Below are 12,351 nucleotides of genomic sequence, written 5' to 3'. Positions count from 1 at the left end.
CATTCACTTACGAATTTGAAAAAACAGCTTTAAAAATTAAACACTTGCATAAATCTACACATTTGCAAAGCTGAATTCATTGGTTTTACTCATTCCCCCTGTATGAGTGAGGCACGAGGCCTGCACTGAGCCAGAGAGGTTCTGCAGCCTCCGTGAACATTTCCAACTGCAGGAGGAGAACTGAGAAATTCCTTTCATGCTCTGGTTGGCATCGAACAAAAATGACAACACTTCCTGTGAGGGCAAGAGCTGAGCAAAAGGACTAACAGTGTTTTCTAATGTGCAGAACCCTGGTGGACCCACATCCCCAAAAATCAGTGTTCAAACAGACTGAGAAAGGAAAAGCCACCTACCTCCCTGGTTGGGACAAGCACGAGGGCGTAGGGGCCATCACTGCGCTGCAAACACACAAGAGCAGGGCTCTGAGAGAAGGCAGCCCTGAACAGAGCCCTTCCACACCTCCCTGCTCCCACCCAGCAGAGAGGGCTCTGGAGGGCTTCACTGCAAGTTTGTACATGACATTTTAGGATATTTCTGCCCCACAGCTTTTAAAAGAATCAAGTTTTTCACGTGTCAATCCTGCACTGCCTTCTCCTCCCTGATGGGAAAGCTGCTCACAGTCAAACCCAACATTTTATTGCACATTGTTTCACTCCTGTGCTCCTGAGCTGCAGGGATCTCTCCTGTTGGATGCACAATCTGCAGGTAGCAGCTGCAGGGAGTGACAATCCAGGATAGGCTGGAAATTCTTCTCAACCCTTCTCTTTCCATAAAATGCACAAGATCTGCAGCAGCATTTTCTGGTGTATGATCCAAACTGGGAGCAATTACACAATCCCACTCCATGCCAAAGATTAAAAACTTACTCCCCTTAAAGACATAGCAGTAACCTTTGTTTTCAGTTCTCCCAGCTTCCAAACCACTTATTCTGCTCTCTATCTTCTCCACACCTGATAATTTAGGCCATTTCCAATTTATCCTGCTGCATGGAGCAATGGGGAATATCTAACATTGATCTTGTACCATCCACATCTCAACAGAACTGGAAAATCCCATTTGTCATATGTACAAATAAAGAGGATCATGGACTGCTTGTATGAAAAAGAGACAATAATGACTACAGGAGCTGGATTTTATTTTTATTCAGTTTAGTATCAAAAGCAAATATATTTAGTGCTGCTGGACCTACCTGTATTTTGGATTCTAGTCCTTGCAAACACTGCACAAGTGGAATCCCATAGGCAAGAGTTTTACCTTTTTGAAAGGGAGAAAATAAGAAAAGTTTCCATTAAAAAAAAAAATGTGGCAATTACAACATTCCAGCAAACCAAAGCTTGAGCAAACCATTTGTCCCATCATTCTTAAATTGCAGTCAGAGTCTGGAAAAGTTTTTATTAAGTAGGAGGTTTCCAGAATGGAAGATTGACAGGAAATTTAACAAAGGATCAATTAGAAAAGAGAAGTGTTGGTCTCCCACTATGATCTACCTAAATAAATGCAGTAAACATACCCTAAGGAAGGACAGTGACAGTTCAACACTGACCTGAACCAGTCTGAGATCTCACCAGGGCATCTCTGCCTTGCAGGAGCACAGGAATGGTTTGCTTCTGAACACTGGGTGACAAACAAAGCAGGGCAGGAAATGCAGATGCAACACAGGATAGAATTCCAATATTTTAACACACAGTCACTGTCTCAAAATTCTTTAGCCCAAATTCCTCCCACTCATCTCTGCTGTGCAGCTACATCAGCTGAGGTGATTTCTAAGCAAAGCCACTGGACAGGCATCAGATGCAATAAATTCAAAGCAGATGGTTTGTGATTCAAGTACCAAACTAGAAGGCAGGACTCCCTACAAACCTAATAGCAAAAAGGACATTGGTACTGCGGTCTTCACAAGCCAATCATATAAAATGAAGTAATCACAGGCTTTTAGGGGTAAACAACAAAGTTTTGACATTGATTTGCTTACCTGGTCATGCTACATATGTTTAGGACAGTATTTATTGTGGAGATCTAGAAAGACAATAAAGAGAAATGAAGGTTTTATTGTCAAACTGTTCCTTCTGTTACTCTTGCACTGCTAAGACAGAACAAAACCCAGAAGACTGAGATTTATTCTCTGCATAACTATCCATAAAGTTCCCATGTCCTCAAAACACTTGTTAGTTAATCAGAATTACACCACTGCTGGTTTTCTGTGGGTTTTTGGTATTACAGCTGCAGACAGTGAAGAGGACTGGGACTGTGCCTGAGGACAGGCCAGGACATGGACCAGCACCTTGAGTGACAAAATCAGGTGAAGCATCAGATCACCATGAATAGAGGCTCTCTGACCTGCTCCCCAGTCAAAAATCCAAGTTTTTGAGGCATGTAGCCTTCCTGCCACTCACCAGATGTGGGTGGAGGTCCAGCTGGCTGAAGGAATCTGTAGTGAAAACATTTTCTTGCACCTGCTGCACTTCTTTTCTGAGTTAGGGGAAACAAAACCAAAACACACAGCAGGATTAAAAATGATACAACAGCATTCTACATAATTAGCAATGAAACTTCATCTACCAAGCAGCTACTCTGCCAAGCAAGGGCAAGAACTCAAGACTCTGAATTTCAAGGAATTGCAAGGGGTTTTTTCCCTCCCATTTGCTACCTAGACATTTGTCTAAAATACCTGTGAATTTCTGGGATGTCTGGGTTGTTTTTAAACAGGCTGGACGTCTTAATGGAAGGTTTGTTTTTCTTGCTTTCATTTTGTTTGTTAGTCAACTGCTTCTTAGGAAGAGGTTTTTGTGATGAGCTTCCCTCCTCCCTCCTGTCAGCCTCAGTGGCACCCTTCCTGAAGGTGTTTATGGATAATTTCCGTTTGCGTTTCACGGGTGGCTTTCCATGTGGTGACTGGAGTTTCCTTTTCAGAGCACCAGATTGCTATAAAGTGAACAAACAAACCAGAGTCAGCAGTGACTGGGAGTTAACACACAAATACCAACCCACAGCAGAGCCTTATTTTTGGAATCCCCCACTCCACGACTAAAGAAATCAAAGTTGGTTTCTGCAGCTCCACAACTCCTACTGCAACAGATCCACCACCGAGACTTCTGACACTGCTGAAATGCACAATCTGAAAGAGCAATCTGAAGCCCTATCTAGTGCTCATCCCTAAAGGATTTCATTAAACTTCTCCAGTGGCATGCTCTAAAAATGTCTCTCAAAAGCATTTTAAAGCCTCTGCAGACGAACAGAGGGCTGAGAGAGCACGGCCCGCAGCCCGTCAGAGGTGAGGCAGGGCAGCGCCGCTCCCGGGGCTCGGAGGAGCCGATCTGCCCGATCCCCGCCCGCGGAGCCACCTGCGAGCCCCGGTGCCCGACCAGCCCCGGCGGGGAGCCAAAAGCTCCATTTAACAACTTGTCGGACGCTGCCTCCCCGCCCGGTCACGGTCCCGCAGGGTCTCGTGTTCCATATACCATATCCCATATCCCGTGTCCCCTGTCCCGCAGAGTCCTGTGCTCCGTGTCCCGTACGGTTCCGTGTCCAGTACGGTTCCGTGTCCAGTACGGTTCCGTGTCCAGTACGGTTCCGTGTCCCGTACGGTTCCGTGTCCCTCAGGGTCCCGTATCTCCCACCCCTCCCCTCCTTTCCCCTCCCTTCCCCTCCGCTCGTACCCGGCCGAGGCCGCGCATCCCCATGCCGGCCGCCATGTCCCGCCCGCTCCTCCGCAGGCCCCCGGGGCCGCCTCCCGCCCGGCCCGGCCCTTGAGGGCGGCGCGGCAGTGGGTGCGGAGCTTTCCTCCGAACCCGGAGCGCACCCGGCTGTCCCGCCCGCCCCGCGGCGCTGCGGGGGCTCCGTGAGGGCTCTCCCCAGCCCCGCAAGCCGCGCTCCCGGGCCCGCGGGGCGCGCAGGCGGCGGCGGGGCAGCCCCGGCCGGGCCCGCCGGGGGCTTGCGGTGGCGGCGCGTGCGCGCGGCCCGTGAGGCGGCGGTAACATGGCGGCGGCGGGGCGGGAGGAGCCGCCGCTGGGGCTCGAGGTGATCGCGGAGGAGGCGGCGGCGGCGGCGGCGAGCGCCGGGTTCCGGCTCACGGCGGTGCGGCGAGAGCCGGCGGTGCGGCTGCAGCACGGCGCCAGCGGGTTGGAGCCGCTGGCCTGGTCCGAGGACCACCGGGTGTCGGTGAGCACGGCCCGCAGCATCGCCGTGCTGGAGCAGCTCAGCGACGTGCACAGCGGCGGGCAGGACATGGTCATCCACCGCACCGCCGTGCCCGCGCCCGGCGCCGCCTGCACGCTCAAGGTGAGCGCCCGGCACGGCCTCGTCAATGTGTGTAAATGTCTAAAGGGGGAGGTTCAGGTTGGACATCAGGAGGAATTTCCTCACAGGAAGGGTGATCAGACTCGGGAATGGTGCCTAGGGAGCTCCTGGAGGTGTTGAAGGAACACTGGCCGTGGCGCTCAGGGCCCTGGGCTGGGTGACAAGGTGGGGACCGGTCACAGGCTGGACTCGATGATCTCAGAGGCTTTTCCAACTTCAGTGATTCTGTGGCTTTTCACGATGCCAGGCAATAAGACAAAACAAACGGGCATGAGCTGGGAGACATGAAGCTGCACCTGAACATGAGCTTTCCTGTGCGGAATCTAGAGAGAGTCTGGAGTCTCCCCTGCTGCGGTCCCTTCCAGCCTGACCCATCCCGGGATTCTGATCCACATCTTGGGGAGCTATCCCTGCCCAGAACTTGCTGCAGGGTCTCTCGTTTTAAAAGTACAAGGGAGAGAAAACCATATCCCAGCAATGTCCAGGGATTCTGAAGTTCTGTTGTTTTTCTGAGAATCACTTAATCTCCAGTACAGTTATTTCAATAGTTTTAAGCAGGAATCTTCCTTTGTTTTGCTACCTAAGCTGAAGGATTTTTGCAGCAGGGATTTCTCTGGCCTTCAGGGGAACTTCTAACTTTATACAAATGTGGCAGATGTGGGTGATTAACTTATTAAATAATACTTTTGGTTTTGAGAATCTGATTTTATCTTCCAAAACAATGCTGAAAGTATGGAGTGGAGTTGAAATATTGAGTATCTATATATTATGATAGATATCTTTAAAAGAACAGAAGTATAAAAACAGGCTCTTTGATTCAGCAGTCTGAAAAATTCAGTAGCTGAGAGTCAAAGGTATGCAGACTTAGAGCATTAATGAAGCTGAAGTCTTTAGGAGTGACATCAATTAATCAATGTAGTGTTAGCTGTGATTTGGGATGCTCTGTTTCAAGAGAGAATTAATTCCAGGAAAGTCTTCCTAAAAAAACCATCTGTACAGTTGTTTTAAAGGTTCTTCTGGTTCTCTTTTAGGTTGGCCCAAAGAAGGAGGTGGCTGAGTGTAAGGAGAAATTCGCCAGCTCAGTGGATCCCACCGTCAGCCAGATGTTTATGCTGGACCGAGTGTTCAATCCTGAGGGAAAGTCCTTGACACCTATGCGGGGGTTCAAATATTCCAGCTGGTCCCCTCTGGGCTGTGATGCCAACGGGAGGTGCCTGCTGGCAGCTCTCACCATGGACAACCGCCTGACCATCCACGCCAACCTCAGCCGGCTGCAGTGGGTGCAGCTGGTGGACCTGACCGAGCTCTACGGTGAGCGGCTGTTCGAGGCCAGCTACAGACTGTGTAAGGCTGACACTCCCTGCGGGGAGCTGGGAGACTTCCCCGAGTTCCAGCGGCGGCACAGCATGCAGGCCCCGGTGCGCATGGAGTGGTCGGGCATCTGCACCACCCAGCAGGTCAAGCACAACAACGAGTGCCGGGATGTGGGCAGCGTGCTCCTGGCAGTGCTTTTCGAGAATGGCAACATCGCCGTGTGGCAGTTCCAGCTGCCCTTTCTGGGGAAGGAGTCCATCACTTCCTGCAATACCATCGAGTCGGGAATAAGCTCCCCCAGCGTGTTGTCATGGTGGGAGTACGAGCACAACAACCGGAAGATGAGCGGGTTGATCGTGGGGAGCGCGTACGGCCCAGTGAAGATCATCCCTGTCAACCTCAAAGCAGTCAAAGGCTACTTCACGCTGAGACAGCCCGTGGTCTTGTGGCAGGAGATGGACCAGCTGCCCGTGCACAGTATCAAATGCATCCCTCTCTACCACCCCTACCAGAAATGCAGCTGCAGCCTGGTGGTGGCTGCAAGAGGCCCTTACGTGTTCTGGTGTCTCTTGCTGATATCCAAAGCAGGGCTGAACGTCCACAATTCCCACGTGACAGGGCTCCACTCCTTGCCCATTGTCTCCATGACTGCGGACAAGCAGAACGGCACGGTGTACACCTGCTCCAGCGATGGCAAGGTCAGGCAGCTCATCCCCATATTCACAGACGTTGCTTTGAAGTTTGAGCACCAGCTGATAAAGCTCTCGGAGGTGTTTGGCTGTGTCAGGACTCATGGAATTGCTGTCAGCCCATGTGGGGCGTACCTGGCGGTCATCACCACTGAGGGCATGGCCAACGGGCTGCACCCGATCAACAAAAACTACCAAGTTCAGTTTGTCACCCTCAAGACTTTTGAGGAGGCAGCTGCACAGCTCTTGGAATCTTCTGTTCAGAACCTTTTCCGGCAAGTGGACTTGACAGATCTTGTACGCTGGAAAATCTTGAAGGATAAGCACATTCCTCAGTTTTTACAGGAAGCACTGGATAAAAAGATAGAGAGCTGTGGTTCTACTTACTTCTGGAGGTTTAAGTTGTTTCTCTTGAGGATTTTGTACCAGTCAATGCAGAAAGCGCCCTCAGAAGTTACGTGGAGACCTTCACACGAGGATGCCAAAATCTTGATATCAGATTCCCCTGGGATGGGCAGCACTGAAGATGATCAAGATGAAGGAACTTCAAAACAAGCCAGCAAGCAGAGCCTGGGGGACACAGGCAAAGGTGTGGACATTGATGACAATGCAGAGGATTCTCTCCATCAGTCAAGTGACACTGGAGGCCGTGAGCCAATGGTAGAAAAGCTTCTTGAAATACAGGCACAGATTGAGGCCGTAGAAATGCACTTGACACGGGAACACATGAAACGGGTGTTGGGAGAAGTTTACCTGCACACGTGGATTACAGAGAACACCAGCATTCCCACCAGAGGAGTCTGTGACTTCTTAATGTCCAACGATGGCTACGATGACAGAACAGCACGAGTAAGTGGCACCTCTTCTAGGGGGATTCTGTGTCACTGTCACTTCCTTCTCCCCCCTCCTGAAAGTACAGCTGGGCTGGGAAAGAGAGCTGTGTCATGTCATCCTTGCAAGTCAGATCCTGTAGAACATTCACCTTAAAATGTCCTTCCTTGATACTGTGAAATAGGAGGGAATGTGAATACAGATGTTGAAATTTGGATCAGGTACAATAAAGAATAATGATGCCCAAGTTTTTGCAGAACAGGGGAGAGGACTGGGGTTACTGTGCTGCTGTCAGTGGGTTTAGAATGTGAACTGAGGGATGTTTGTTTTCATTACTAAGTTTATTTAATCCATCATCTTTATACAACTCCAGATATATTTCCTCTAGTCAGTCACTACGGTTCTAATGTTAAGAACTTCAGAAGTCTCTCTTCTGAAATTATTTTTCAGGTGGTCTATCAGGTGTTGTAATTACTCCCTGAGCCTTCAGTGCAAAGATCAGTTTCAGAGTTTTATGTGTTTTATGAGTTAAACCCAGGGATTCAGAACTTCATGCAGGACATTGAATTAACCAAGCTGACTGAATGTCTTCGTTACAACACACATGGCCAGGACTTTCAGGCACACTGGTACTTCCTGTGCTACAATTAATGAGTGTAACTAAATGCTTGGCCATGATAGGTACGGTTCCCAAACTTGCAATGTCCCTACCAATGTCCAAGCCTAAAGGCAAGGACAGAATCCTGACTGTTGTAACGTGCAGAGGAAGCACTTGTGGCAGGAAGTCAGTGTCCAGTGAAGACTGCACAGTGCCCTGAAGTTCTCTGAATACAGAGGGGAGACAGCTGTGGTGGGAGCACTTTGCATCAGCCTCCCAGCTCTTAAAACTCAATGACAGGAATGGTTCAGGTGTCTCTGCACCTGTTTGTATGAGCAGAGAACAGTTCTTTTCATACACAAATCCTCAAATCACCTAAACTCTAAAAATCCACCTTTATATTGCATCCAGAATGACAGAGGAAGGAAGCACATGTCCATCAGTGGTGTAGTGTGGTGTTCTCCCTGCTGGTGTCACAGCCAACTATGGCCATCAGTAACTCACTAGGAAAGTGCTCTGGCACAACTGCTGGGTTGTTCTGGCATCCAATTACTATGAATTGAAGGTTTGAGAGATTGCTTTTCTTATCTTAGAAGAATCTTGTTTCCTTTTTATAGTGATGAAAAGTGACTTCTAAATTGTACTTTATCTGTTCAGTTTGCTGTCACACTTTAAAGATCCCTAGGATGTGGTTTATATCAATTGAAATGTCACAGACAAATTTGATCACATAAATGTTCTGCTATAAGCACTGTACTCTGAGATGACTGCTTGAAGATGTCCAGGTAATTTCTGAACAGGATTTTTTTTTAGCACATCTACTGTGATAGGCATGAGGGAAAGCATTGCTGTTATGGTCAGTGGTATGATATCAGTTCTTTCAGTACTTTTAAAATTTGCAAGGAATCATTGTTTATAAGGTCTGTTTCCCTTTAGTGTGGGACAGAAATCTTTAGGAGAACAAAAGGAGACTAAATGAATAGCTACTGATACATTGTATTTCTTACACTTTGATTTTTTGGGATTCAGCTCATTCTGTGTCACTCTGAAATCACAGTGTCGTGTTCCCACCCTGGGCTGTCTCACCGAGTGCCTCCTGTGTGTTCCAGGTGCTGATTGGGCACATCCTGAAGAAGATGAACAAACAGACCTTCCCTGAGCACTGCAGATTGTGCAAAGAGATCCTGCCCTTCACTGACCGCAAACAGGCTGTCTGCTCCAATGGCCACATTTGGCTCAGGTAATGGCCTAAATCATCCAGAGCTTGTCCCCTCCTCTGGATAATTCAAGCTTACTTTAGAAGCTCACTAAACCACTTGTTAGCATTGGAGTGAAAAGGCATGAAACATCCATGTTGCAGTTTTTTCTGTCCTCTTCAGTAAGAGCCAGGGCACTGGAAGTTGGATTTGGTTCTCTTAGCAGGACAATGTTTTTATAAAAAAATGCTTTTGAGCATCTTTTTTTTGAGGGGAGTAGGAGGTCAGGGAGAAGGCAGACAAGGGAAAATCAAGGACAAGTCATTCTTTGGAACATCACTTTAAGGAGGGTTTGTTCAAGGTCCTTCAGCATTTGAAAACAAGATCAGTTTAACAAGAAATGATTGAGAACAGGCACATTGAGACATCAGACACATTCTGGAACATTTAGAAAATGAAATCTTTCTGTACTAGTGTGGAGTTACATGGAGACTGTCCCTGGAGCTGTGGCAAGTCACTAGTTTGTCACAGAGAAGCTGTGCCTAGCAGGTTTTCTGTGCTGGTTTGGGTAAATAGTCATGGCCTTAAGGACACTGGTTCTTCCCTGTGTAGTAGGGTGTCAAGCTTTTCAACTCCTCTGCTGTCTCCTAGAATTTCTTTGTCAATGATATATTGATTTTTGACCTTTCATTTTTGTGTCCATATGCAATTTGGCATACCTGGGAAGTTTCATTTACCTGAATTAATAAATTATTAATTTCCATATTTAATGTAGTTCATTGCTGCCTTTTCTCTCAGAAAGCAAATTGTCAACAGAACCCAGCCTCCAGTCAGGGCACAGGAGCAGGTAATAAAACAATAAACCCCAAACCTCTTGATAAAATTGCTTGTCCTTTCACAGGTGCTTTCTAACCTACCAGTCCTGCCAGAGTTTTGTGTACAGGAGGTGTTTGCTTCATGACAGCATTGCTCGGCACCCAACCCCAGAAGGTAAAATGTTCTGGGGCCAAAAGGGGCACTTTTATTTTTTTTTATCTTTTATTTACAAAATGGCTTGAATTAATTTCACTGACTTTACTCTTTTAGGCGGTTCCCATGTGAAGCTCTGCATTTCACAGTGTCCTGATGTTGTCTGGGCATTAGTGATGTATTAATTACAAATTAATAATTGCAGAAATTGAGGTATAAATCCCACATTTTAATGAAATCTGGGTAAGCACATAATCTGTGCTGGAATGCTCCAGCAGTTAGTTTTATATTCAAGTTGAATATATCACATCCAGTTGTGCAGGTGGGATAAAGAAACAGAACTGTGTTATGTGAGGAATCTAATTTCAGTTTAGAAAGTGAGAACACTGCAGCTGTGCCATGGTGATCCTTTAAATTTTTTTCCTATATAGCTATGAGCACGTAAGGATAAAGCCTGGAGTGTTTAACCTTAATTTTGTCCCCTGCTGAGGTAGAACTTAAACTGGCATTACTTGAAATTTTAGAGCAGAAACAGTTGGATTTCACTGAATTCTCAGTCTCTTCTGCATGTGAATATATACAAACTGTCCAGGATTCCTGTTGAGTTTGTGCATCTCAGGTGTCATTCCTCTGTTCATCTTCTGTGCCTGCAGCTTTAAACAACTTACTGTTTTCTTATTTGCAGATCCTGAATGGATCAAGAGATTATTGCAGGGACCTTGCACCTTCTGTGATTCTCCTGTGTTCTAGAGAAAAGCTGTGTTAAGACTGAAAGTATTTTCTCTACTGCATAATCTCCTTTCAGCCTGGGAGGATACAGAGACAGGAACAGACTGCTGGAGGGGGAACACCTTGTCCACAGCCCTGTACATAGAACATCACAGGTTCTACAACCTCCTGAAATCCAGAGCCCATTCCATGCTCCAGAAACAGGAATACACCTGTATTCCAGCCAGTTTAAAGCTGTTTGGAAGTGCAGCCATGGAAGTCTCAGCAGCTGGACACTGACAAGGAACTGGAGGGTTGAGCACAGTGGGAATTGTGCTTTCTGCCTGACACCGGTGTCAGTTCCCAAAAGCTGGGATGGGAACAGTGGAGCTGCCTCTTGAATGGTCTTGGTGGGTAGAGAAGGCTCCAGCTTGCAGTGCTCGCCTTTGCTTTTTACTACCCTGGCATTTGCTGCAGAACATGGAACTCTCCAAATAATCCATGGTTCCAGCTCCTTGCCCAGAGAAACAGATGCCAGTTAGAGCCATATGAAAGAATTTGGCCATTACATTCACTGAAAGTCTAGAAGAGTAACTGCCTCAGAAGTGTAACAGTGTTTAAGTCAGAAGGGTGATATTGGCTGCCTGGGTCAAATAGGGATCAGTAAGGATAACTTTTAAATACAATAATAACTAAACTAATAGCACTTAGCTTAAACATTAATATATATACATATATATAAAATTTCCAATGCTCTTAAGTCTCTTGCCCCACTTTCTTTTTCTGAACTAAGTTCTAACTCCTTTCCAGCACTTCCCAATGTGTATGCCTTCAGTTTCACTTAACCCTCTACCAAGAGGAATCCTCTTTTCCAGAGAAACTTAGTTACCAAAAGCAGTATCAATTAACACTACTGTCAATTAAACTGAGAGTCTCTCTCATATAGCAGTTGAGTTTTACACAAATGTGACACACAAATAATCATTCCAAGCTGACAGTTTTTCCTTTCCTAATAGCTCAGTAAAAAGCCCAAAATGAGCAGGACACCTCAAACCCACCCCCACCATGGCTGACATGCTCTAGGGAGGGCCAAGGAGGCTGGTGAAGCTCTTGGTGTATCCCAGAATGGTTGGAAGGGACCATAAAGCTCCTCTCATTCCACCCCTGTCATGGGCAGGGACATGTTCTACTAGCCCAGGTTGCTCCAAGCCCTGTCCAACCTGGCCTTGGACACTTCCAGGGATGAGACAGCCACATCTTCTCTGGGCAACCTATGCCAGTGTTTCCCCACCCTCACAGGGAAGGATTTCTTTCTGATATTCTATCTAACCCTTTTGAAGCTATTCCCCCTTGTCCTGTCACTCCAGGCTCTTGTAGAAAGTCCCTCTCTGTCTCAAGTGGCTGAGCCCAGAAGTTTATTTTGCCTTCTAATTGTCCCATTAGAAAAACAATCTTTTTATGCCATCTGTTCCTACAGAGAGCAGAATCCTTTTCAACCTCCTATGCAGTGTTAGAGGAATAATACCTCCCAAATGTGTGTGGTTACTTGGTACAGTTTGTCTTGTTAACTTCAGTCCATGCCATCAAATAATCCTGAGTTTGTGTATTTCCATTCTGCAGAGTACCAATCGCAGAGGTGTCACCCTGTCTGCGATTCCTGACACTTTCACTGTGTGGGAAGTGCTCTACAGCTGTTGAGAAATCATGGAATTGTGCTGACAGTATCAGTCTCCCACCAGTGCACGTGAGA

The 12,351-nt window shown here is 47.1% G+C and overlaps 2 protein-coding genes across 4 annotated transcripts in view; one reads left to right on the top strand and one right to left on the bottom strand.

Moving 5' to 3' along the window:
- The window catches only part of DDX31 (DEAD-box helicase 31), a 45,571-nt gene extending 41,297 nt beyond the window's left edge, over positions 1-4,274 (bottom strand). For 2 of the 3 annotated variants that reach the window (XM_058853538.1, XM_058853540.1), the window contains exons 1-7: positions 3,657-4,274; positions 2,669-2,922; positions 2,394-2,469; positions 1,973-2,016; positions 1,544-1,614; positions 1,190-1,254; positions 354-398 (exon numbers count right to left, since the gene is read on the bottom strand). In XM_058853538.1, coding sequence (XP_058709521.1) covers positions 354-398; positions 1,190-1,254; positions 1,544-1,614; positions 1,973-2,016; positions 2,394-2,469; positions 2,669-2,922; positions 3,657-4,232 — 1,131 coding nt within the window. In that variant the 5' untranslated portion in view covers positions 4,233-4,274. The remainder of the gene's footprint in view (positions 1-353; positions 399-1,189; positions 1,255-1,543; positions 1,615-1,972; positions 2,017-2,393; positions 2,470-2,668; positions 2,923-3,656) is intronic. The other variant, XM_058853539.1, reaches the window with a different exon arrangement.
- A 306-nt stretch (positions 4,275-4,580) lies between these two features.
- GTF3C4 (general transcription factor IIIC subunit 4) lies at positions 4,581-10,585 on the top strand. Its single transcript, XM_058853994.1, has 4 exons — positions 4,581-4,610; positions 5,328-7,148; positions 8,838-8,968; positions 10,579-10,585. The coding sequence occupies exons 1-4, from the start codon at positions 4,581-4,583 to the stop codon at positions 10,583-10,585; spliced, it is 1,989 nt and encodes a 662-aa protein (XP_058709977.1).
- Positions 10,586-12,351: the final 1,766 nt, after the last annotated feature.

Source organism: Poecile atricapillus, chromosome 20 (genome assembly GCF_030490865.1).
Source record: "Poecile atricapillus isolate bPoeAtr1 chromosome 20, bPoeAtr1.hap1, whole genome shotgun sequence".
Classification (NCBI taxonomy): Eukaryota; Metazoa; Chordata; class Aves; order Passeriformes; family Paridae; genus Poecile; species Poecile atricapillus.
The sequence above is the reverse complement of the archived record's forward strand: the minus strand, read 5'-3'. Positions and strand labels throughout refer to the sequence as shown.